General features: G+C 44.5%; 1 protein-coding gene across 4 annotated transcripts in view; it reads left to right on the forward strand.

Moving 5' to 3' along the window:
• Nucleotides 1–3428: 3428 nt before the first annotated feature.
• The window catches only part of atrnl1b (attractin-like 1b), a 139220-nt gene continuing 117586 nt past the window's right edge, over nt 3429–25062 (forward strand). For all 4 annotated transcript variants that reach the window (XM_076298265.1, XM_076298267.1, XM_076298266.1 and 1 more), the window contains exons 1-5: nt 3429–4616; nt 17295–17378; nt 20416–20529; nt 21273–21401; nt 24221–24429. In XM_076298265.1, coding sequence (XP_076154380.1) covers nt 4366–4616; nt 17295–17378; nt 20416–20529; nt 21273–21401; nt 24221–24429 — 787 coding nt within the window. In that variant the 5' untranslated portion in view covers nt 3429–4365. The remainder of the gene's footprint in view (nt 4617–17294; nt 17379–20415; nt 20530–21272; nt 21402–24220; nt 24430–25062) is intronic.

A 25062-nucleotide genomic window follows, 5' to 3' on the forward strand; every position in this document is an offset into this window, starting at 1 on the left:
ACCAGCAGCAGGAGCACCAGGGAGGCCAAATGGCACAACGCTCAACAGCTCCTCAACTTCGCAGATATTTCACCAAGATTTTCCCCACATGTGAAAGCCTTCCATCTATTTGTTACACAAGCCGTAGTGGTGGTGAAGTTCCTTACGGACTGGTTTGAAACAAGTCTGCTGACATTGTCTGAATCCCGATCTCATCCCTCAGCCCTAAGTCCTGAACCAACGAAGACTTAACTGACATCCGTCGTTAGTGATGAAGTTTGCGAGAGTGTAAGGGTTCAAAATGCTAATAACAGGAATGGAACAGCACCTGTGACCTATCATTAAATTGACAACACCAACACGTTTCTGTTTTATGGCAGTTGTTTAATGATGTTTTTTCAAGCTTCCAGCCTCCCTTTGGGCAACCTTGTGTTTCGTCACAACGCAATGAATTGTAGGTAGCCTACTTCCCTTGAGTAAAATGTTCATAGACGCAGAATTGAGGAAAGGACACAGAAAGGGTGTGAGCTAGCCCTCAAACACTTCACAATTTCACAGTGGGACAGCCCTAAGCCCTCACGAAGTTTGGCAGGAACGCGCATCAAAGTGTGAATGAGGGGAAGAGTCCATGTGGGGAGAGATTGGGGTTCAGCCATTAACTTTCCAGATTGGCCCAAAACACACTCCACCTGGTGGCACTGTCGTGCTCTAATTCCATGCCTCAAATATAGATAAAGGACAAAATGAGGCAAAGTGTGTATATGAGGTTGTGTAAGTGTTTTCTGTATGTCTCTGTGTGTGTGTGTGTGTGTACAGGCTCTTAAGGTTTTCCTCACTGCATGAGTATGTTCACCCCCTTGACAAGTACGGACTTGCCGCCTCCAAGCGACCCATTCCTCGGCATAACTGAGTGCAGCGCTGGCTCTCTCTCTCACTCCCTCTGTAGCCTCCGGCACTTTCCCTGAGCTGTCTGCAAGACCCAGAAGCCACGCTGAGCTCACCTGACTGGAGGGAGGCTGAGAGCACTCTGCAGCACCAAGCGCTCTGCGTGTGAGCTGTGATGTGTGGTGCAGGCAGGGGAGGAAGAGAGGTAACCACACACACACACACACACAAAAAAACAGCAACAGGCCTTTCCTGCCAGTTCTTAGCCCAGAAAACACACACACACACACGCTTAACACGTTTGTGTAAAGAACCTTGTCCTGACACGTGTATTTCATCATCAGAGATGTTTCTGCTTGACTGGTATGATATCTGATGACAACAAAGGGGCCACGCGCCACTATTGTTAACATGCCAGATAATACAAGCTGTACAAAAGCTCAGCACTGAGAAGAAGAATGCACCTCCTTGAATAGCTGATTTTCTATCAGTCTACAGTGGCTTTTATTGAAGATTCGCACAAAAAGCCATGCCTGTGCCCAGAGATGCCCACACTCTCCCCCACACACAATACTGTCCTTCATCAGCTCAGTGTGATCCGAATGACGTCGCTCCGTCTTCACAATCCCAGGCCTTAATTGCAATTGTTCATCCTCGCACGGGCGGTTTCTAAAAGGGGAGCGTCTAAAACGAGGACACCTCACATTGTCTGCAGCAGCGAAAAACAACATGGCTCTTCCACGCACCGCACCCCCTCCCCCTCCCCCTCCCCGACTGAATGGGGCTCTTAATGACGTGTGTGAGGCGCAAAGTATAACCTTGGTGCCGGGTAATGCATACCTCCGCTCGGAAGGGCCCTGGCAGAGCAGGTCACAGCAGCTCCTTCCCCATGGTTGGCAGCAAGGGCCTCAGGTTTCAGGACAACATTGGAGGTTACGATGCTAAACGATGGCAGTGATTATCGATTGTTGACAGCCAAGGCCATTCACATCAGATTAGATGAATGGAACACCCTCGTCGGCTGAGTTGCACATCAGTGAGGCTTTACATTAATACACAGGATTAGATGTTAAAATCCCTTGTGCCAAAATCCAAGGTAAAAACACAGCAGCGAGCCCTTTAAGGAAGCTGGCCTCCTCGCATGCCTGCTTTGTTCTGACCCAAACTAGTGAATTTTCTTTTCTTTTTTTCCACAGGCCTGAGCTGAACTGGGACGTGGGCACAGGGGAGGCATCTTACCAGCACACACACACACACACACACACACACACATATACACACACCTCTCTGCTACCCACAGCACAGATGCCCAAAATTCTACCATCCTACATGATACGCATGGAAGACCAGTCAGCCTACCTGCTCAGTGCACACTATTTTTTTGCCATTGTGTGGGTTACTCTTGGTCACGACAGCCGGAGCAGGCTCTCTCTCTCCTCCTCTCTATCTAATGGGCTGCTAGTGTGAAGGAGGAACCATATGCCAGCTGAACTGAACGGTGTGCTGTTTATAAAAGACACTGCAGGCAGTCAGGCAGGGAGAGCTGTGGAAGAATATAATTAAATGGCTCAAAGAGGGAGTTGATGGCAACGTCCCTGGCTTAAATGTTCATCTTTCATGAGTGTGTGTGTGTGTGTGTGTGTGTGTGTGTGTGTATGTGTGTGAGTGTGTGTGTGTTTGGACGGGGACTCACCACAGCAATCATTCTGAGAAGTGTTTAGCCACCAATTTACCTGATAGGTTCGTCGCGGCTTGGTGTCAGCTGCTGGCTGCTCAGTGATGAGTGAAAGCCAGAAGACGGGGGCAAAAATCATAGATAACTGTGGCAGGGCCCGGTTGAGTAGGTGATGGGATTATCAGCTATCTGTTACCGAGCTTCCTCTCAGCATTGCTGGCTTATCTTTGTAGCTATCAATGCCCAGTGTCATCATCAGTATATTCAGTGCTCAACAAGCTGAATCATAAGCCAAATCAGGCTGCAAGAAATCCAACCTACCACAACTACATTCTTCCTAAGACTTATATTGTAACCAGCATTGTATTGTAGTTTTGCTTGGTGGTGGGTATGTCATAAACATAACATGGTTTCTGTACAGCAGTTCAAACACGCCTGCATGTCCCTATGATTAAGGAATCAAACAAGTGGTTTAACTTCAGTTTAGAATGCAGGCAATTTAATCAGTCCCACTTCATGCCATGAACCTTGTAGTAGTTATTAAGTGCAATATGACTAATTAAATCATCTTAATTTATTACATTAATAAGAGGATGGCACATTCTGATTAACACGCTCAATGCTCATGACTTAATGCATCATGATTTAACATTGTAGCCAGTTTTGGTGTATAAAGCAGACAGTTATGAAGAGCCCTTGTCCATATGGCCCCTCGGGGCATCAGTCAATGATGTTATCAGAGTAATGTTCGAGGTGTTTTCCCATCTCTCCAGATGCCGCAATGAGGAGGACTGCAGTTTTTAATCGGCCCTGTCTCTTTAAAGTGTAGGAGCCCTTAGCGCGCCTGCGCGCTCTCCTCTGTGTTGAGTTTTCTCCAACCTGAGGAGCAGGCAGCTAGCGACCCTCCACTGGCGTTGGCTAATTCAGCTTAGTATTGAGGGTGGTCGTGGGACCAAAACCGCGACGAGCTGTGCGTATTTTCCTCACAGACGAGAAGGAACGGTTACTACAAGAAAGGCCGAGACGTCAGCCTCGTCACGCTTGGGCAAGTCCAATGCAGAAAATATGAGTAAACGGGATAATTATCTTGGCTGGCCAAATCCCTTAACGCCACAGACAACACCAGCAACAACATCCATGTTACTGGCTCCTGCTGCAATCCTGCTTTGGTTCCGGAGCAACAATTAAAAGGGACCAGCTTGTCTCCTATTGTTCTATTTTATTTCGGGAAAAGACGCGGTTTTGTCTCTAGGCGCTCGTATAGCCTACGCGAATAACAGTCTCACAGCCTTATGTTGTAAACGCATATAATCCACCAGTCTGTTAGTTGGATGTTTACGCTTTAAAATGGCTGCTGAACTGGGTATTTTGGATCAGAATGAAGATCTAGAATAAGATGCCGTGAATGTTGTAATATCTTGTCCCTAAGACTTTTACAGGGGACAATGCGCCGCTTCCAACATTTTTGCAGTATTGTGCGCTTTGGAGAATTTTCCACCCGTAACTGCAGGAGGTAACGTAGGAAATTCCTTCTGTTCGAAACACAATGAGGCGAGCCATCATTTATACCTGTAGTCACATTTAAATATATCTATTCATCGGAAATACACGGAAATTTATCTAGTATGTGTTCATCGTTGGAATCTTATAGCGTTCGCTGCGTCCTGTAACGGTAGCCTATTGATTCTGCCTGACAGAATTTTCCTGATCAGTTTCTGAATGGATCCCCCAGCTAATTGAAACAGTCTGGGTACCACGAAAGCAGAGACTCGGCTTCTTCTCTACTCATCGGAAGGCCTTGCTCGCTGCCTCCACACAGCAGGAAAATGGATGGTGGGAAAATGCTAAGAACTGAGGTGCTTTTTCTCAGACAGAGGACATACACGAGCTCTGGACTACAAGACGTCAACAGATATCTATTGTTGTGCGTTATGTTCTACCTGGTGCTCATCACGCACGCTTCTCCCTCGAAAACCTGTGACAAAAACTGTCTTTCCGGGAAATGCATCAATGGGACATGCGTCTGTGACCGAGGATGGGTAGGAGACCAGTGTCAACACTGTCAGGGCCGATTCAAGTAAGTACGCTTGCGAACTCAGAACTGAAATGTCACACGACCCCTTTTCATATACAATTTGAATAACGTTCACACACAACTGAATGTGCCCCCCCCCCTCTACACCAGTCTGGGTGTCACTGTCATCTGGCATATATTTGCAACATAGTAGCACCATCCTTTGACAAAATCAGTTGTGACATATTGTAGCAAGCGGTATCTCTCCTTATTAGCATTAATTGATTGAGGGAGAGCATCAGGGCACCTCTCTCAACATTTTCAAATGTGTGCCCTGCCCTCAGCCAATTACAACATCTGTGAAAGATAACACTGGGCTATCTTTAACTTTGACGCCATTTGGACTAAATTTCAACCTCTAGATACAATACCTACGATTTCTAGGCCTCTTGATTCTCTCAGGGACCCACTGGTGATGGACTAAAAAAAAGCAATACCAAGCTTATGAATGCAATTAAAAAGGTCTTCAGTCAACTCTAGTAGTATTGATTACTAGTATGAAAAATAGCTTGTTTGTACACATTACCCCCCCCCCCCCCTTCTTTTATTCGCCCTAGATAGTAGTGGAGGAGTATTGTGGCCAATTAAAAGCCTGTCCTCCAAGTCAGGCTATGATGAATGGATTCCATCCATGTGGCTGTATGCCGGTGCCAGGCTGTTAACCTCGGATGTTACGAGATTTTCCACATATTGTGGGCCGCTGTGAGTTCAGCCTTTACTGTAGGGCCAAGTTGCCGTTCCTGTGTTTATAAACAGACGGACATTAATTTAGACTAAAGGGAATTTTGTTTTGAGCCTGTGTTTGGGGCGAGAAAATGGGATATGTTGGGGTTAAGGTAAGATCAAGTGTGTTATAAGAATATGGGATTCAATTTGTGGGCCTAAATTAATGCATCACTATTCACTATTGATTGGGACGATGAGCCTCATCTTCAAGCAGCCCACAATGGGCCTCTGGACTCAGTGGTTATGTTAGTGTCTAGGATAAGAGGAGCACTTTTCTTTCTATTTTCTTCTTTTAAGTGGCATAACTGATGAGGAAAAAAACATTTAGTGTGAGATGTAGGAATGCTTTCTGGGAGGAAAAAGAGATATAAATACGAGCTCATTTGACAGTTGCGTGATTAACGCAAGACATGGAGACTGCTCCTGTTCAAGCGTCTAAAAATAGCTGAGAGCAGCCTTCTCCTCAGGTGGAAGGGCCGATTTTCTTTTGTCTCACCCATCTAGAGGGAGGGGAGACGGAGGGGAAAAAAAAAAGAATCAGTCCATCGCCTGATTGCTTTGTCTTTCCTTTCTCCAAAAGCATGTTTTTTTTTTTTTTTTTTTAAGAGACTGGTCCTGCTATAGTCAAAACCTCTAGATGTCAGACTGTAGGCAGCTCTTAAAGGTGCTGTGCTTTAACACCGTCCTCTATCCATGGACATGAAGTGATTGGCGCTACTGGGAGAGCGGACAGCCCAGATAGAGAGGGGGCGGGAGAGAGAGAGGGAGAGGGAGAGGAGAGCATAGAAAGCGGGCTGGGTTCGGGCCACACACACTGGGCATCCATCCCCTCGGTGGCATGGTCACTGCTCCCATGTCTGACCAGGTGGGTGCCCCGCTGCTGGCAGGCTGTCATCCCGCTGTGCCAGCCTTGCCCTCTCTGACAGCGCCGCGCGTGACACGACTGACCTTTCAGCTGCGCTGTGTCACACGGATTGACGTTTCTGAGACCAGTGGCCCTCAGTGACAGAGAGAATGTTGCATCACTGGTAGGAGAGGGTGCTATATAATCATCAGCTTCCTATGTTTACTTCCCAAGTAACATACATAAGCCTACTGACAACCTATTGACTGAGCCACAAACAAGAAGTACCTGGACTTTATGGAGCTTTGTAAAAAGGCTACATATACACAAAAGCATGGATGGCTGTTAGTTTGAACGCGCTTCAGTGTGATTTGCCTTTTCATGTTTGCTTTTCAGTTCGGTCAGTATGGTGGGGAGTGAGGATGTTACAGCGGCAAGGACGTCCTCTTATCAGATGGGAAACAGTTTGTTCTCTTAGTACGCGCATGTAGCGATAGGGATGCTACTGATTGTAAAGATAAGCTCTGGCCTAATTGATTCATCACCAAGTCAGCTCTTCCAAAACCTGAACATTCTAGGCTCTCTAGCACCTGGTGAGATGTTCTTTTGTCTTAAGGAGCAGGTAACAAGCCTCTGTTTTTCCCAGTGACTAACATGTTTACAGCGACTTCTCAGAGAATGAGGATGAGCCATCTTGTCCTACCCTGCGTCTTGACAAAAAAAAAAAGGTAACTGAAAAATCATGTGCCACCTGTCTTCCTGTGAACTTAAAGCTTTATAGAGTGGAAGGCGTTGAGATTCTCAGTATGGCAGTTGTTGTCGAGAACATATTTTATTGCTGAGGCATATTGCATGTGGCTATATGTCCTTGCCTATATTTATCGTGCAAAACCGCAGCCAGCTTTGCATTGTCAAGCTGTTTGTTGTGTTGTCTGTTGTTTGATAATGTGGGGAAATTGTTGATGGTCTTGGTCCCAGAATGGTCTCGATCCATCTGTGAATGAACTTTAGAAATACAATGGCGTAAGCTAATATAAATTGATGTTGTTCACTTTAAGAAACCTCTGGAAGAATTTTGTTTTAGCAGTTATAGACAGGCATGTAAACCCCAGTAAATCTAAACATGGAAAAGTCTGCGTAAGAGGACAAACAAGAAACCAAGCAGCCACAAATAACGCCAGGCCTAGCCTAGCCAAAAACGACCTGTATTCTCTCAACCACACTAACTGTTAGGCCAGCTCTGTCTTCCACTGAGTGGCCTTCTATTACTGATTTTGGCTTAAATATCAAATTCCTTGTGTGTGCTAACTCACTTGGCCTAATGAATCTGATTCTGATTCTGATATGCACATGATCAGACGTAAGAACTGGCACTGGCTAGAGGTATCTCCCTCTCCGTGTCTGCCCCAGCATGTGCTTGTTTTGTGCCCAGGCCAGAGCAGTATGCCTGGGCAGAGAATGTAGTGGATGGGAGCTGGTAGTGTGCTTGGGCGAAGTAGGTCTAGATCGTCACTGGATGAAAAACACTGACTCACATTCATGCTCAGCATCTTGAGCAACAGGCTAATCTCACAAAAAAAGTTGTAAGATCCAAGCTAGTCTTGTGAAACTGATGATATGGAGCCGCTCTGGCCAATTCTTAAATCTCAGCTCATAAAATTGTCAACACGAAAGAAAACAGATTTTGATACTGTGCTTCTTCTTTGAAGGCCTCCATTTTTTTGTTATGTCTGCTTTGATGTTTGAATAATACTACACCAGACTGTTGACTCGCCATTGAGGTGAACTTGTCTGGTATTTGGGTTAAGCCAGTTCTGTTTACGCCATCTCTATGCTATTTTTAGACCGATCTTTACCAATGGCGATGCACAGTGTGCCAAGTTAGACCCCGGTTACCACTTAACAGTTTAGAGTGTGGGCATGCTGACTTTAAAAGGTATACAAGTGAGCCATCTTTTTGATGCTGAAATGCAGGGATTCTTCAGTAGACTGACACACACACACACACACACGCACAGGCACGCGCAGGAGCGCGCGTGTGTGTGTGTGTGTGTGTGTGTGTGTGTGTGTGTGTGTGTGTGTGTGTGTGTGTGTGTGTGAGAGAGAGAGAGTGAGTGAATGTGTGGAGAATGTCTGTAGATATACAGATGTGTCAGGGGGAGTGTCTTAGTTGTAAATTTGTTTTTTTTTATACAGAACTCTGTGTCCTTTTGCATGTGTTGAACAACTGGCTTCAGCAGGTTTTCTACAAAGTTCAGTAGGGAGTCCAAAGTGAGTTAGCGGCTAACCAGGGATGTCAATTTGGAAGTCACAATAAGGTGACAGCCTGGTCACACCAAAGCCAGCCATGCTTGGAGAAAGAGGGAGAGAGAGGAAAATGAAGGAGAGAGAGAGATAGAGAGATAGAAAGAAAGGCGAGAGAAAAATAAGCATCAGCAAAAACGCTAACCCCAACGTCTGGAGTCTGCATGAGGCTCGCCATTTGGAATGCCTGTCATGATTAACTGTCGTGTCCTGGATGCGGCGCGATATCACAGGCGCACTGACAGTTGTTGCACAGCATTGAGGCAAGTGTCCAGGATGCGCCCCTCATGTTGAGTCACTGCACACGTGACCTGGAGATTAAGAGATTGCATGAATCCTTTTGAAAATGGGGCGTTTTGACGATCATATATTCATTTGGTCCTGGCAGGTGTAATCTCTCTCTCTCTCTCTCTCTCTCTCTCTCTCTCTCTCCCATACAAATCGCTGTGCATCTGTGCGGAGGAGGGCGAGGAGGACTCTGGGATGGGGTTTTGTCGAGGTTAGCAGTAGTCATGAATTTCTGGAGGCAGCTTTTGCTTTGAGGCATAACAGGAACATAAAAACTTAAACAGATATTATAGACACATTGTAGACTTAATGTTGCACTACATATTTCCCCAAAGCTCCCCTGATAGATGACTATATATAGGCAACAAAGATGCTGGCCGCAGTGGTCAGTTGCGATCATAGTGAAAATATTTTGCGTCACTTTAATCCAGTTAGCTATTAATAGTTTTATATAAGCATGACATTCCGAAACACAATTTATTTTGAAACTGTGTTAATGATTGAATGCACACTGTGGTTGAGTCAGTAGGATTATGTTGTTTTTGGTCATTCTTTAACAGATGCCATGCCAACCAGGATCGGAAAACAACGTTTTCTGTCCAAATATTTCAGTGTTGTTCTTGTTGTTTTGAAGGAAAAGGCAAACACAGTGTGCCTGAACACGTCCAGCAATATTTGAAGTGCGGTTGACTCATGCATTTTCAGTTTGTATTGCTGCGTGCGGCAGTCATGCTGTATTGAAACAACCTTGTACATTATTGAAACATCATCCTGAATTGAAACAACCTGTGTGTGTTGTCTGTTGTGTGCTTCCTGGCATACACTCATGAATGGTCAGTGAGAAGCAATGCAAACTACAGTTTTTGGAACTGGGCCGGTCAAACCTGGCAACACTGAGGTCAGAGGTTCTCCCTCTGCTTAGAGCTCTCTTAAAGTGTGTGTTTTTTTTCCTCAAACAATGTATTCATTCACTCTGTACAGTAAGTCTCTCTGGACAAAACTCTTTCCAAACGAGTAAATTATGTAAATGTTGCTAACTGCAGGTAGTAGGAGTCTCTCCAAAATGCCTTGGCTTCCCATTCACTTGAAATGGTGGAGCTGAAAGGATGTTGGCAGTGCCTTTGGCCCAGCTGGAATGAGTGTCGCCCGAGGAAATTGGTGGCTGAGTTATATGCAGTGGGTTTGTGTGTGTGTGGGGTGGGGTGGGGGGGGATCCGTGGGAATTGCTCTCCTCCTTGAAGATGGCTTTGAAGTGCCTGACGTTATTTTGTAAAGTGATGTCAACAGAGCTATTGGACAATAGCAAAGTGTCAGCATAGTCAGCAGCATCATATTTCTGCAATAGTCGCAATGTTGCAATATCCTCAAATGTTTCTGACCATAACGACTTGTAACCAATTCCTTAAGGGTGAGTGAGTTGCAAGGGCGAATGTGAATACAATGTGAATGCATTATGTTTCAACCTTAAAAATGCAGAACATTCACTGCAAATAACCAAATTTGTTTGCATGCTTCATTGGACCTTACTTATTCATTTGGCTATTGGCTTATCTCCCCCAACCCATTTCCTGATGGGAGACTTCAGCACGAAATGTAAAACAAAAATAGCAAACGAGAATGGGGATGCAGAATCTTCCGTCTTCCGAATGTAGGCCTATGTAATAAACTAAAGCCTTGCTTGAAAAGGACAGTGTGCTGAGCACTAGACTACATTGTGATATTTTTGAAAATATTACCACAGCATTTGTAGAGTGGGAAAATGTACCCTATCTGAATCAATCTTAATACATATCGCTCAGCTCTAACAGAATGCCTAGGGAAGACCAGATGGCAAGATGCATCATCGGACTCCTCATGTAACACGAACACCTTACCTCCTCATGTCATTTCTCCATACTCTCTAGGCCTTGAACAACAAACTCAGGCTATGGCCAATCTATGAGCTTCTGTGGTAAACATCTCCTACCTCAAACACCTACGTGCCAAACCCAGACACTTCCTGCTGCCCTGTTTCACAAACACTCTGCGGTTTGATTTCCTTTACCACTCCTGTTCAGAGTGAACCTTTAAACTGAATAAAATGGCTGCTTTTTAGGCCCTGGATTCATTTACTACTATGTCTCGATGTCGCAATTTTGTGGAATGACATCGGTAGAATGGTGTTAAAACCATTAAGCCCAAGTTGTGTAATGTGCACTAATTTTGTTTTCCCATTGAAAACTTCATCATGGCCATTATCGTTTGTGATGTGCCAAACCTCAGTAGGCCCATTGCGTTTACACAGAAGGTCTTTGTCATTGTTATGGTATTAGGCAGACTTTTCTCTTTTTCTCACAAGTGTGAGTGTCTGTAGCATCACAGTCATTGTGAAGGCGTGTTGTAAAAGAACAGTGTCAGAGAACTTGTGTGCGTGTGTGTATTTTTCACGTAAATCATGTAACATGATTGAAATAAGCTGTCGAAATAAGCAGCACCCTATGACTGCTAGTACAAAATGCTGTAGAGCATAAGTGTGATTTAAAAAAAGGAAATCCAAAGTCCTGGTGGCTGTTGTTGTTATTTTGTTGTCGCTCATATGATGTCAGTTTCAATCCATGTGCTCTCGGTGTGGGGAAAAGATGATAAGTAGTGTTTATGGCGGTGGAGTCAAATTGTGCTCTGGATATCCTAGCCTGGCGCTGTTCTGTTGCCACATGGTGGAGGGAGGTCACATTGAAATAGTTTTTTGGGAGTATTTGAGTGTTACCTTTAATTTGTAGTGCCAGTAATGCCTTTTCTTTTTTGAACTACAAAACAATAATTCCGTAGTTTTCTATTTTTTAATTCTAGCCAGAAGAATAATTCTGTAATTTTCAATTTTTTAATTCTAGCTACAAAGTATGTACTAGTCTTTCTCTGGATAACAACATGGATCAGACCTAACCATTGTGCCCTCATCAGGCCAATCCCCTTTAATAGATAAATCAGGCATCAACCGAACCGTTATGCAATAAGCAAATTTGACACCATTTCATTCCACCTGACGTTCAGCTAATCCTATTAGCACATTTACTAGGTCGGCGGGTATTGTGGATGTGCTTGCTTTCAGCACAGGATATTCCCTTTTTTAATCATTGACATGAGTGGATTCACTACCATCCATCTTCCCAATCCTCCTACCTGAACCTCTCACCGTATGCTCCAGAACCCTCCTTTGACCATGCAGGGCTGCCTGCTCGTCCATGTTAATTGAGACCTCCGGTACCTCTAGCAGGTCTCCACTGCTTAATTCCCTATTGGGCCCTTATTGAATTGCAAAACAGGAAAGAAATCTGCCTTTTAAATTTCCCGACAATTCACCTGGGCGTAGGCCTTTCACACAGTAGCCTATAGTATAGGCCGTGCATGATTGGAAGGTTGTCATAGTGAGCTTTAGATTTGCAGAGATATTCACTGTTTTTGTAGGGCATGGTGCTTGTGGTCTAAACTGTGCCCTCATCTAGTGACATGTGGGCTGTGATACTCGTGAAAGGTTATTGTTATTAAGCAGCTGGTTTATTTGACACTCCTCCCTTCCATGCCCCTGAGGCAATGTTTGTGTACATCTCAGTCTTAGCCTCTGTTTCATCCACCAGGACTGTGGAAGTCACCAGTTTATATATAAACTGGTGACTTCCACTGTAACACAGTAAAAAAAGTAAAAACACTGTAACACAGTAAAAAAATTTATAAATGATAATAATTATATATATACACAGAAAATGGACAGCAAGAGGAGCATAAGGAGCAATTTGCTGAAACGGCTGAAATGTTGGACTGCTTCCTGAATATATTGTTTCCTTCTTGTATTGTTAGCAGCACTCTGAGCAGCATCTTCCTGTTGTGACATTCTTCCCAAATGGATTCTGTCATTCGTGTGTGGAGCTGGCAGTCCACCTTGAATTCAAGAGAAGTTTCCTTAAACAGAATGCTCACACACCTGCATCTATGTATTTACTTTTCTAATCATGATGTTAGTGCTGTTTGGAACAGAATCTTCCCGTATTTTTTTGTGTTTTTTTTGTGTACTGACCTCATTACCAGTGAGAACTTTCCACTCATTCTGTCAGTGGCAGAGTGTTTTTCACCAGAACCTGACTGTCAAATACTTGTGTGGATGCTGACTTAAGTGTGCGACTGCTTGCTGAGATATAGAGGAATACTATCAATATTCTATATAGAGGAATACTATCAATATACTATATAGAGGAATACTATAAATATACTATATATAGGAATACTAGTAATGTACTATATAGTGGAATCAGAATGGGTTTTGTGATTGCAAGCCTGGCTATAGGGGAATCTCATTCACACAGCTAGGCCTTTGGATCCTATTTCAGTTCAAGGTCTGGTGTGTGTGTGTTTGTATATTTAAGAAGGGGAATGGAGGGTGGTGGTGGTGGTTGTCATGGAGCTCTACAGGAAGTGAGGGAGCTGAAAGGAGAGTGGCAGACAGGAAGTCATTGGCGGAAATCAATGGCGTTGGTTGTGCGCGTGGCAGGAAGAGTGGATTAGGCACACAGTGGAAGAGGGCCCCCCTTTTCCTGATCAACACCGCCCTAACTGTCAGCATTTATTCAGTACCTCCCCACCCCATAGACACACACACACACACACACACACACACACACACACACACACACACACACACACACACACACACACACCCCTTCTTCCTCCACCCTGCCGCTATACTGTCCAGCGGGCCTCCTGTGGTACCAATGCCTCAGCAGCAGCAGTGCCATTCCTCTGCCAGCGTAATGCGCTCCGTTATGCTAACCCACATTCTGTTGTGTGGCTGCATTAAGTGTCTAGGGAGAAGGCCACCAATTTGCCATCCGCTAGAGCTAGCAGAAGAATGGTTAGCTCTGTGTTGGGGGCGCCTGGTTACCAAGCGCCTTCCCAAACTGCCTGTCAAGCAGTAGCTGACAGACTGAATGAGTGAGTGAAAGAGAGCATATTTGTGTGTGTGTGTGTGTGTGTGTGTGACAGCACTGACAACACCTTTGGGACACTGTGGGGTCTAACTTCAGTGGAGCGAGGCCCATAAAACATTCATGGAGTCGCGGTGAATAATTGAATCATTGACTCGCTTGCGTCTCCTTCTCACACTTGCGTTATGAATGGTGTGTGCGCATATCAGGTTGTGTGCATTGTAAGAAAAGGCCATAGGGTTACTCCATAGGGTTGCTATGGAGTGCTTTATGTTTGATTGTGTATGTCAGCCTATAGTTTGGTGTTCTACAGTACTATAATGCCCCCTGGATTCTTCACCTATATATTTCTCACATACAATATGCAATAGCATTCTCAAAAATATTTCACAGTCTGAAATAATGTGTTTGCTTTATAGTCATCTCTGATCCAATTTCTGATCCTCAACAACAGTGCAACAGGAAGTTTTGTTTAAAAAGTTTGTGTGTGTTTGTCGGTCGGTATGAGAGCCTAGGCTGTACGTGCTCATTCCCAGAAAGCAGCACCCCATGACGGGCATCTAGACAAGGACAGAAGGATGGATCCTCTCTCCCACTCTCTCTCTCTCTTTCCCTCCTCCCTCTCTCTCTTTCCCTCCTCCCTCTCCCTTGCCTGGCAGTTAAGCTGACGAAAGCAGCAGGCAGTTGATTATGGCCCTTTTCTATTTTGCCGCTCTTAAAATCTCCCCGCGCCTCCCGATTATATAGCATCCCTTGGATAGAGGCACAGAGCACTCGGTGCTCAGATAGGGAGCTCAGCACGGTAATTGGCTGCAGATTTCACGAGGGGACCCAGGACCTGCTCTGACTGTCGAACGCTGTTTAATATATTGCCACCACCAGCAGCAGGCATCTCTGATGCAGCCTTCTGTCCACTATGAGGAGCGGACTCGTTCTTTTCTCTCTGCACCCCCCACCCCCCCCCACACTCTTCTGTGTGTGTGTGTGTTCGATGTGTGTTCTGTGTGTGTTCTGTGTGTGTTCTGTGTGTGTGGGGGGGGGGATCAAAGTGAGTGGAACTTAATGAAGGGAGAGTGAAAAACATGTGAGCGAGAAGAGGAGAGAGGAAGAAGGACAGAGGAAATGACATCAGATAAAGAGTGGAATCCGTGTGGAAGCACGGCGACTGCTTGTTCCAGCGTCGGTGCTTTTCGCCGGCCTGACAGCTCTCCCGCTGTGATGCACGCAGACGTACAGTGGGCGACATAATCGCTCCGTGTCCTCTCTCCTCTCCTCTCGTCTCATCTCGTCTCGTCTCAGCAGGGCAGTCGATCTGTGATTCTTCTCTCCTCTCCCCTTCACCACCCCTAAACCACCACCCCCACCCACCCCCGGGCGCTTACTGTGCCTATTGTTCCACGGGCACAATGCACCTGCTGCCACGTACATGCACAGCCCAGCTGCTACACCTGTTGACCTGTCAGCACCCATCTGCCAGTCAACATCCAGCCTTCCCCAAACCCACCCCTCCACCCCTCTCCCCCCTCCGCTTCCACCTCCACCTCCATCCCCTCAAGCACATCTGTGTGCTGAGGGCGGATGAGAAAAGAGTCTGTCACTTCACCTAAGCCATTCAAGGTGCCCTTACGTTCAGACACAGCTTAGACGAATAAACACACACACACACACACACACACACACACACACACACACACACACACACACACACACACACACAAAAGAAGTTGTGAAGGTCCCCTCGCTGTCGCAGCAGCAATCGATTCTCCCCGTTCCTTCACAGCAGAGCCAAAAGGGGAGTGTGTGTGTGTGTGTGTCCGTGTTTGTGTGCTTATCAGGCTCAGCATTAATTTGTTCAATTAAAGAGTGTGTCTTGGGGAATATTGAGGTCATTGTTTGTGGCGCTCCGCTCCTCCTCGGTACTGACACCCACAAACAAAAGGGGCTGTCTGTGCAAACAATGGGCGTCTGCTCCTCACCCCTGCCAGGGGAGTGCTCAAGGCAGGCCACGACAGAGGCAGTGCTGGGTGAAGACTGTCTCGCTCTCTCTCTCTCTCTCTCTCTCCCTCCCTCTCCATCTCTCTCTTTCTCTTTCTTTTTGACTCTGTCTTTCTTTCCCTTTCGTTGTTGTCTTTTTGCATTCTCTCACTGTCTGCCTGTCTTGCTCACTCTTTCCCCCTTTCTCTCTCTCTTTCTCGCTCTCTCTGCCGATCTCCTGCTCTCTCTCCCTCACATTCTCACTCTTTCCCCTTTTCCCTTTCTCTCTCTCTCTCTCCCTTCTGCTCTCTCTCCCTCATACTCTCACTCTCTCCCTCTTTTGCGATGATGTAACTAAGGAACTAGAGCCCTCGCTCTGTGGCCTGGGTGTGTCCTTGTTTGGTGCAATGGAGAAAAAGAAAAAAGACACACACACACACACACACACACACACACACACACACACACACACACACACACACACACACACACACACACACACACAGAAACAGGCTGTTCTGGGATGGCTGGACCCTGTCATTAGTAGACGTCTTTGCCAGGGTGAATCACCCTAGTGCTGTCAGCCCACTTGCTGGTGTCCATCTGCTCATGAATAATCACAGAAATAAACTCCTTTCCTCGCTCTCATACCTCTTAAAGCACATCTAGGCTGGGACGTGTCGGGAGATCAGAGCCACACAGGGTGATAGTGTGATGACTATTGTATTTGCTTGCCCCTTTTCTCCCCTTACTGTCAAGGCCAGCAGCCAATAAATGTTGGTAGGAGGCGAAGCCTCAGGGTCTGTTTTGTCTATGTGTGTGTGTGTGTGTGTGTGTGTGTGTGTGTGTGTGTGTGTGTCTATGTGTGGAGAGAGTAAGGATACAGTATGTCACAAGCATAGCGTGGGTGTGTGTATTTATTTATTGTGGGCTGTTGAGGGGCGAAGTCACATTTTTTTTACTTATCTGGAAACCCTGAGCAAAATAGATCATACCATTAACTTGGCTGTTTTCATTAAGATTCATTCTTGGGATTATTTGAATACAGACATTTATTCAGCGGACAAAATCAAGAGCATTTCACAGAGAGCTTAGCTTTGATAGAGACATATTTTCCCCAGAATAATATTTTCACCTCCCTGGCTTCATTCTCAGTCTTCCATGGTTCTTTTCAGGGCTGTTATCTATTAAATAGCATTGTTGGCACAGCTCTTATATAATTAAGTGTGTATCTTTTGTGCTTTTAGAGAATAAGGCGAGGTTATTTACAGCTATGTCTGACCCCTAAGTCAAGATTTCTCACAGAGAAATACTTAATGAATATGGACACATACGTTTCTGTTTAGAGCTACGCCCTTCAGAAGATTACCCTCAATATGGAGAAAGATCCACCCTTAAGTGAAGAACCCTTGAGCTCTCTTGTATAACTCAAGCTGTGGTCTGTGTTAATTCTTAACCCTCTTGTTCTTTCTCTTTTCCTCTCTCACTCTCTCTCTCCCTCCCTCTCACTCTCTCACTCTCTCTCTCTCTCACCCTCTCTCTCTCTCTCTCTCTCTCTCTCTCTATCTCTCTCTCTCTCTCTCGCTGCAGGTTAACTGAACCTTCGGGGTACCTCACTGACGGCCCAATCAATTACAAGTATAAAACCAAATGCACCTGGCTGATCGAGGGATAGTAAGTTCTCCTCTCTTCCTCCTCCTCCTTTCCACATCTGCTTCTCATTGCAACACACACACACACACACACACACACACACACACATATATACATACACTGCACAGACACACACACACACACACACATACATACACACGTACACTGCACACGTACACTGCACAGACACACCAAAACCCTTGGATTCGGGCCAAGATTAGATCGCACAATTCTGTCGCCAAACACTATCGAGCTCAGATGGAGCTAGGAGGCGAAATTGCAGGATTACATTTTGGGGTTTTGTGAATGATTCCTTCAGGAGCTCACATAAACCCAGTTTGTACTCGCATTCTGGTAGAAGCGCAACTACCCAGAGTTCAAACTGGGTTTACGTGGGCCGGTAGCTTCTGGTGCTTAGCGGTTAGCATCGGATGCCAGAGGGGGTCTGGGCCAGGCCAGCTGTGGCACCGTTCTGTGTCAGATCCGTAAGAGAATCCTTAACTCTCTGGAGAACTTCAGTTCCCAGGAGGTACTGATGCTGAGATGAAGTATTTGCGCTTTGAGAGAAGTTGCTGGGTGGGTCATCCAGTAATCTCAAATATACAGAACACACCCTCAGCTGTCCTCAGCTGCACACTGAAGACGAGTTAAAGCTGTAAAATAAATAAATTAAAAACTGCAGTAATACCAAATTTCTAACAATTCTGTAAACTTTTAACATTTAGTAGCAACACATTTTAGGACCATTGTCTTTATTACAAAAGTATTAACTGTGAAAAATCTTTGGAGAGAAGAATCAATGTTTTGCTGTTGTTATTGTATGCAACTGTAGTTCTAGCTTCAGCTGTTTCAGATCCCCAAAGATAAAAAATACCTCGCAAAATTTCTATTGCTTTCATTGCTTCAGTGACCGTCTCATGTATGTGAGTGGATATCAAAGCTAGAATGTAGATAAAATGTTTCTGAAGTATTTTAGCGTGCGTTCTTGTTCTGCACTTAACTGTGGACAGGAAACGTAATTTGATTTAATTTCTTGGACACCCTTCGGTAAAATGTATAATCACCCCACCATACCATACTCGCGGTCATTCTCCCAGAAAAGTACAGTGATTTTTCCAAATTCTTCCTCCAGTTGTTGGACTAGCCATCGTATCATGGAATGTGTGCTGAAGTGACTTTATGCGCATGCTTAGTTCTTTATGCGCATGCTTAGTTCTTTATGCGCATGCTTAGTTCTTTATGTTGTCCTGGAATTTCCACGACTCTCTTCTGTGAACACTTTTCCGTTCTGTTTTTAAAGTGCTAACATCTGAATTATCCTCAAAACAAAGTGTCTCTTTCCCTTTCTCTTTCTTTCTCTCTCTCTCTCTCTCTCTCTCTCTCTCTTTCTCTTCAAATTCAAAGGAGCTTTATTAGCATGACTGTTTGGGTACAGTGTCGCCAAAGCTAGTGTTACAGATAACACAGTAGAATCACAAAAGAAAGAAAATAGAGATAAAGTAATGTGGGTATAAACATGTGAACACAGAATAAAAAATAGTAAAAATATTACTAGGAAGACGGTTAGGGGTGAGTAATAGTATATGTAGGTGATCAATGTATGTGTGTTCTCTCTCTCTCTCTCTTTCTTTCTTTCTTTCTTTCTTTCTTTCTTTCTCTCTCTCCCTCTCTCCGTGTGTCCGTCTCTCAGCCTCCCCTCACAACTTAAATCTAGAAAATATTTTTCATATCATAAATATAAACACTTAAATGTCTTTCTGTAGGATGCATCCTGATTTACTTTAGCATTTAGACCTTCTGGCAAACAACATATACGGCAGAAATATCACCTGAAAGTGTCCCTTGAGTTTGTGTATAAGACCAGGAGGAGCTGACCTAAGTGCCAACCCAAACAAATGAAAAATACGTAGGCCCGTCTGAAAAGATCTTAGCAAGACAAAATATTATGTCAGTTTTACCGGAATCCTAAGATGGTCAGTTTAACCTTAAGATGGTCAGTTTAACCACAGTTTACCCTGTGTTTGTAATGTTTGTTTCATAGGCTGTATGAAATGGATTGTTGTATTCACTTCAACTCCCTTTCTCCTCCCCCACCAGGGGCTGTAAGATAGCTACTAATTCCTTTATCTTTAGATTAGCATGATAAAACCAGGTATGCTGAGGTATGCTGCTTAAAACATAGATAATTTATCATCCCGTCTCACAAAAGTATGAACTTCTGAATGAAAACTTAATTTACTTTCAGCTAGTCTTAGGTTATTTTATTCATTTTAGATTATACATTTTATATTATAGATTGTGGACTATGTTAATGCCTTTCTGCCTTATTTCTCTTTTTTTAAAACTTTTGGAATCTCAGTCTATATCTGTTTTCCCTATTTCAACCAGAATTCAATGACGTTTATCTAAATGTTTCAGGTCCTTACCTGTTGCAGTCTTTTTCAATAATCACGTCACCGTAGGCCTTAAAAAAACTCCTACTGTAACTAACAGGCGACACAGGATGAAAAGTTTTTGCTTTATTACTGTTTGATACGAGATGCAGCTGCTGCTGCTATCAAGTTCTAAGGGGTTTGACCTTTGACCTTTTAAGTACCTACTGCATCTCACCATTCTTCATGCTGCAACTACTCCATCAGATTTTGTATTGGTTTTATCTGATCGTTTCAATCAAGTACATCCAATAATCAAGGCCCAGATCACTGCACGCTCAAGTCTAGCTTGTACCATGGACAATTTCCATTTCATTTGGATTCATTGATGTTGGTGACCATATAGTTCTGGAAAAATCATTTTAAGTTGTGCTGCTAAAATATGCAATTCAGCTCCAGGATTTGGACCATTTAGGATCAGTTTCCTCATGCTGGCATGCGAGTTGCAGTGTCCGTATGTCACTGCCCGCTGTCTCTCAGCTGGGCATCTGTACTGGCTGGCTGGCTGGCTGGCCAACCAACCCCTAACCAGCAGGGACCGTTCACAGTGTGTCGAGCTGGGCATCAATGAGGTGCTTAAGCCCTTATTCACTTACACCCCCCCCCCCCCCCTTTCTCTGTTCTAGCCCAAATGCGGTCCTGAGGTTGCGCTTCAACCACTTTGCCACCGAGTGCAGCTGGGATCACATGTACGTCTACGATGGAGACTCCATCTACGCCCCCCTGGTGGCTGTGTTTAGGTGGGTCTGTTTTCACTGTGCTGCAACCATGCCTGGCTTGTCAGCACAGTGCCCTTTATAATGCACTTTCTAACACTGAAATGTATGATCACTGCTTTAGACAATGATCACAAATATATTTGAGTATATACAGTGCAAAAGCTGAAGGATGAAATGTTAAATTATGTATTTGTGATAAGCGACATTAATTCAATATTTAATGAAAACAGTTTTGTAAGTGATCTTCATGGCTCAAGGGGATCTATTACAATAGCTAATTCTTGTAATGAATCCCTATAGGGCCGCTATGACTCCGAACATGCTGGAAGGATCCAAGTCCTCAATTTAACCAAACACTGTCAGTGTTTAGCATTATTTTTTGAGTTGGAAACTCCACACACATACTGTACACACACACAAACCTAATTGAGCTGGTGATGATCTGGACTGGTCAGATCAGTCGGATGAAAGAGTAGTGTAGCGGTTCCCGCTGAGCTGGTGCTCATGACCGACTCATGACACTTGTGTCTTCATAAATGCTCCAGACGTTAGACATATGGGAACATTCAATTAGGCAAATATGGACATTTGATTTGCACTTGAAATGGGGGCTATAACAAATCATACATGAAATGAATGGACTTTGCTTGAAGGCACAACTCAATTGAATTCAAATTGGGGACATCCTAGGGGAGATTTCCTGAGACTGATGTTCCTCTTTCTCTCTCTCTCTCTCTCCCTTCCTCCTCCCTCTTTCCCTACAGTGGCCTAATAGTTCCAGAGGTGCGTGGGAATGAGACGGTTCCAGAGGTTGAGACTACTTCAGGCTACGCACTCCTCCACTTCTTCAGCGATGCTGCCTATAACCTCACTGGCTTTGAGATCTTCTACTCGTGAGTACCTCCACACTTTGTTTTCTCACTTATCCAATATCTCTGTCTGTCTGTCTCTCTCTCTCTCTGTCTCTCTCTGTTTCATACAGTGCTCATTAAAATAGCAATATGTGTTCATGTACAATTATAGTAGAAAAAAAGGAAAAGTGGTAGATCAAAAATTTCACACACTCACACTCAAAAATTCCAAGTCCAGCAGTCCTGTGTTGGCCGCAACTGATATTTACACTTATGCCACCATTCTGATCTCTGGTCTCCTGAGGTTGAAAGCATTTTGGATTGAGTGTGCTACCTCTAGTGGGGTAATGCGGTATAATGCCAAAGGTTGTCCAATACAGTTTTAGTCAGGTTACATCATGATGAAGACCCATTTTAATTCCAGTATATCTAAATATCTGTATGTAATTAGAAGCACTTTGTTTAAACAGCAGTGGAATTTCACTGAATTACATTCATAGTCAAAGTCAAAGTCAATTTTATTTGTATAGCACATTATTGTCATTCAATGTGCTTTACACAGACAGGACAAACAAATGGGATGGAAGTAGCCCAGAACATAAACAAGTAAAACGGAAATAGCCCAAATAAAATAATATAAATTAATAATCTAAACAGATAGATAGATAGATAGATAGATAGATAGATAGATAGATAGATAGATAGATACTAATCTATATATATAGATATTGATCTCCAAGGGAAATTCATAGACATATTACTATAAAACAATCCATATGGCCTATTTAAAACAAAATAAAAGAAAAGTCAATCAAAGACAGTAGAAAATAGTGCAGTTTTAAGCCTCTTCCTAAGGCTACTGTTGGAGCAGATCTAATCTCCATGAAGAGGAGGTTCCAGTGGTGGGCGGTATAATGGCTGAATGCCATTTCACCTTGCTTTGTTTTGACTCTGGGGACAACTAGCCGAGTCCCAGTAGGACTAAGTTCTCTAGCAGGTGTATATGGCAGAAACATTTCTGCTATGTATTTAGGGCCCAGACCATTTAGTGTCGTGTATACAATTAATAGTGCCTAGAACTAAACACGGAGATTGACTGGCAGCCAATGCAAAGACTCATGAATGGGAGTAATATGGTCTCTCTTTTTTGTTTTAGTTAAACGTCTAGCAGCAGCGTTCAGAATTAGCTGTACCTGTCTGATGGATTTCTTGGGGAGGCCAGTGAGGAGGGCATTGCAGTAGTAAACCCTGCAAGATATGAATGTGCGAATGAATTTTTCTAAATCCTGCCTAGAAACGAGATCTCTGATCTTAGCTATGTTTCTAAGATGCCTTGATGGCCTTTATATGGTTATTAAAATTAAGATACTCATCTAGAATTACCCCCAGATTTTGAATATGGGTATGAGTCTGAAGTTGCCTTGATAGATAAGCACTTAGTTTTGCCTTCTAGATAAGCACTTAGTTTTGATCTTCCATCTTTGTTCCCAAACAGGATGATCAGTCTCAGCTCAGTCTTCTCCGTATTTAGTTGGAGAAAATTCTGTGGCATCCAATCATTTATTTTTTCAAGGCACAGACATAGTGGTTCAATGGGACTCAGATCATCTGGTGAGAGAGCAAGGTATATCTGAGTATCGTCTGCGTAGCTATGGTAAGATATCTTGTATTCTTGAAGGATTTGGCCAAGGGGGAGCATGTATAGGTTAAATAAAAGTAGCCCAAAAATGGATACCTGGGGGACTCCATATGACATAGCAGTTTTCTCTGAGACATACTGTAGGTACTAATAGAGACAAAGTATTCTCTGTGTTCTAGGTAGGACTTAAACCATCTAAGGGTCAGATGTTCTCTAATCTTTTTTAGTAGATGATTAACAAGACACTTTGTGAAGTCCATATTGTGTACCTCTGCAGACAACAATTTCTATCTTGGATTGCTTTCTCATATTACTGTAATGCAAGAAATAAGCAAATTATTTATTCTGTGTTTGCTTTGTGAGGTCTTCCATCAACTAACATTTCTGCTCCAGACTCTAATTATGTGAGGAGGTATAGCTAATCTCCTCCTGCAGATTCATTGAGCAACTTAGCCTCCCTCCATTTACATAAGGGAGGCTAGTTCATTCCGTTCACCAGGTACATATTACATGGAAATACGAAAGACATTCTTTTTCTCTCTCTTTCTCGCTCCCTCCCTTGGTCTCTCTCTCTTTCCCTCGCTATTTCCATCCCCTCCGTATGTCTCATTTTCTCCCTCCGTAACCCTTGTTCTCACCCGACACGCTCTGTTTGCTATCTCGTGGAGCCGACGCTCCGTCCTGGACGCCCCCCTCTTCCCCCCCTTAATTCGGGGCATAATCACCGCGCCGCATTAGTCTGGCCTGATCCCCTCTCCCTGGAGAGGCCGTATTTTACCCCGACAGCGCTCACAAAGCCCGCCGCCGCCGTAGTCCCCCTCATTACAGCCTCGCCTCCACGCCGGCCGCCTCTTATCGGAGCACTCATACATCTTGCTCTCGCTCTCTTGCTCTCACTCGCTCTCTCTCGCGCTCTCTCACTCTCTTCTGCCCTCTCTCTCTCTCTACACCTCCTGCTCTCCTCTCTGGTTCCCTTGTTCTCTTCTCTTATCATGGTATATGTCTCTGGTCTTGTCTGTTCCTTTCTCTTGCTTTTTTTACTCATGTCTTTTTTTTCTTCTTTTTTGTCTCTCTATCTTACTCTTCCTTGTTTTTCTTTTTGTCTTCTCTCAGTCTCCCTACTTAATCACTCCTCTCTTTTTTTTGTACTCTCCAAGTTGTCTCATCCTTTTCCTTTTAACCTGTTAACGTCTCTCTCGTTCTCTTTCACGACCCTGTGCAGAATCAACTCGTGTCCGAACAACTGCTCTGGCCACGGCAAGTGCACGACGGGCAACTCCATCGCCAGCCGCGTGTACTGCGAGTGCGACGAGTACTGGAAGGGCGAGGCCTGCAACATCCCCTACTGCCGCAACAATTGCGGCAGCCCCGACCACGGCTACTGCGACCTGACCGGCGAGAAGCTCTGCGTTTGCAACGAGAGCTGGCAAGGTAGTGGCCACAGACACACACACACACACACACACACACACACACACACACACACACACACACACACACACACACACACAAACACACACACACACACACACACACACACAAACACTCTCATTCACTCATTCACTCACCCATTCTCTCACTCATACAGCAGCTTTCAATCTTCCATACATCTCTTGTTCTCCATACCTGTTCTTTTGTTCTTCTCTCTCTTCATCACCTTAGCTCTTATTCTGTCGCCACCCCCGTCTCCTGTCACGTCTCGTGATCCATCTTTGTCTTCTAGTCAGTCTCATTCTGTCCATCTTCCTGCTACTCTCCTTTATCTCCTTGTCACTTTCCGTCAATCCTTCACTTCATCCGGTTTGTTGCTTTGATCCGTCCTCAGCTTGACACCTCTCCCTTAAGCTTTGCTACAGTCCTTTTCAACGGACAGCCTTGCTCATGTCTATGGGGCAACATCCTGACATCTACTAGGGTGCCCCTGGAGGCTTGAAGTCTTTTTAGTGCACGCACTGTCGCCATCTTGTGGTTATACCGCAGTACTGCAGCTGTCGCTCAGCATTGGGGCGCTGTAGTAGTGCTGAGGGCCAAAGTGACTGAGTGTTAACATCGCAATTAACCCCC

This window comes from Alosa pseudoharengus, unplaced genomic scaffold (genome assembly GCF_046254945.1).
Source record: "Alosa pseudoharengus isolate Yale_2024_CS ecotype anadromous, Long Island Sound unplaced genomic scaffold, YU_APseudo_1.1 YU_APseudo_1.1_scf_21, whole genome shotgun sequence".
Classification (NCBI taxonomy): Eukaryota; Metazoa; Chordata; class Actinopteri; order Clupeiformes; family Clupeidae; genus Alosa; species Alosa pseudoharengus.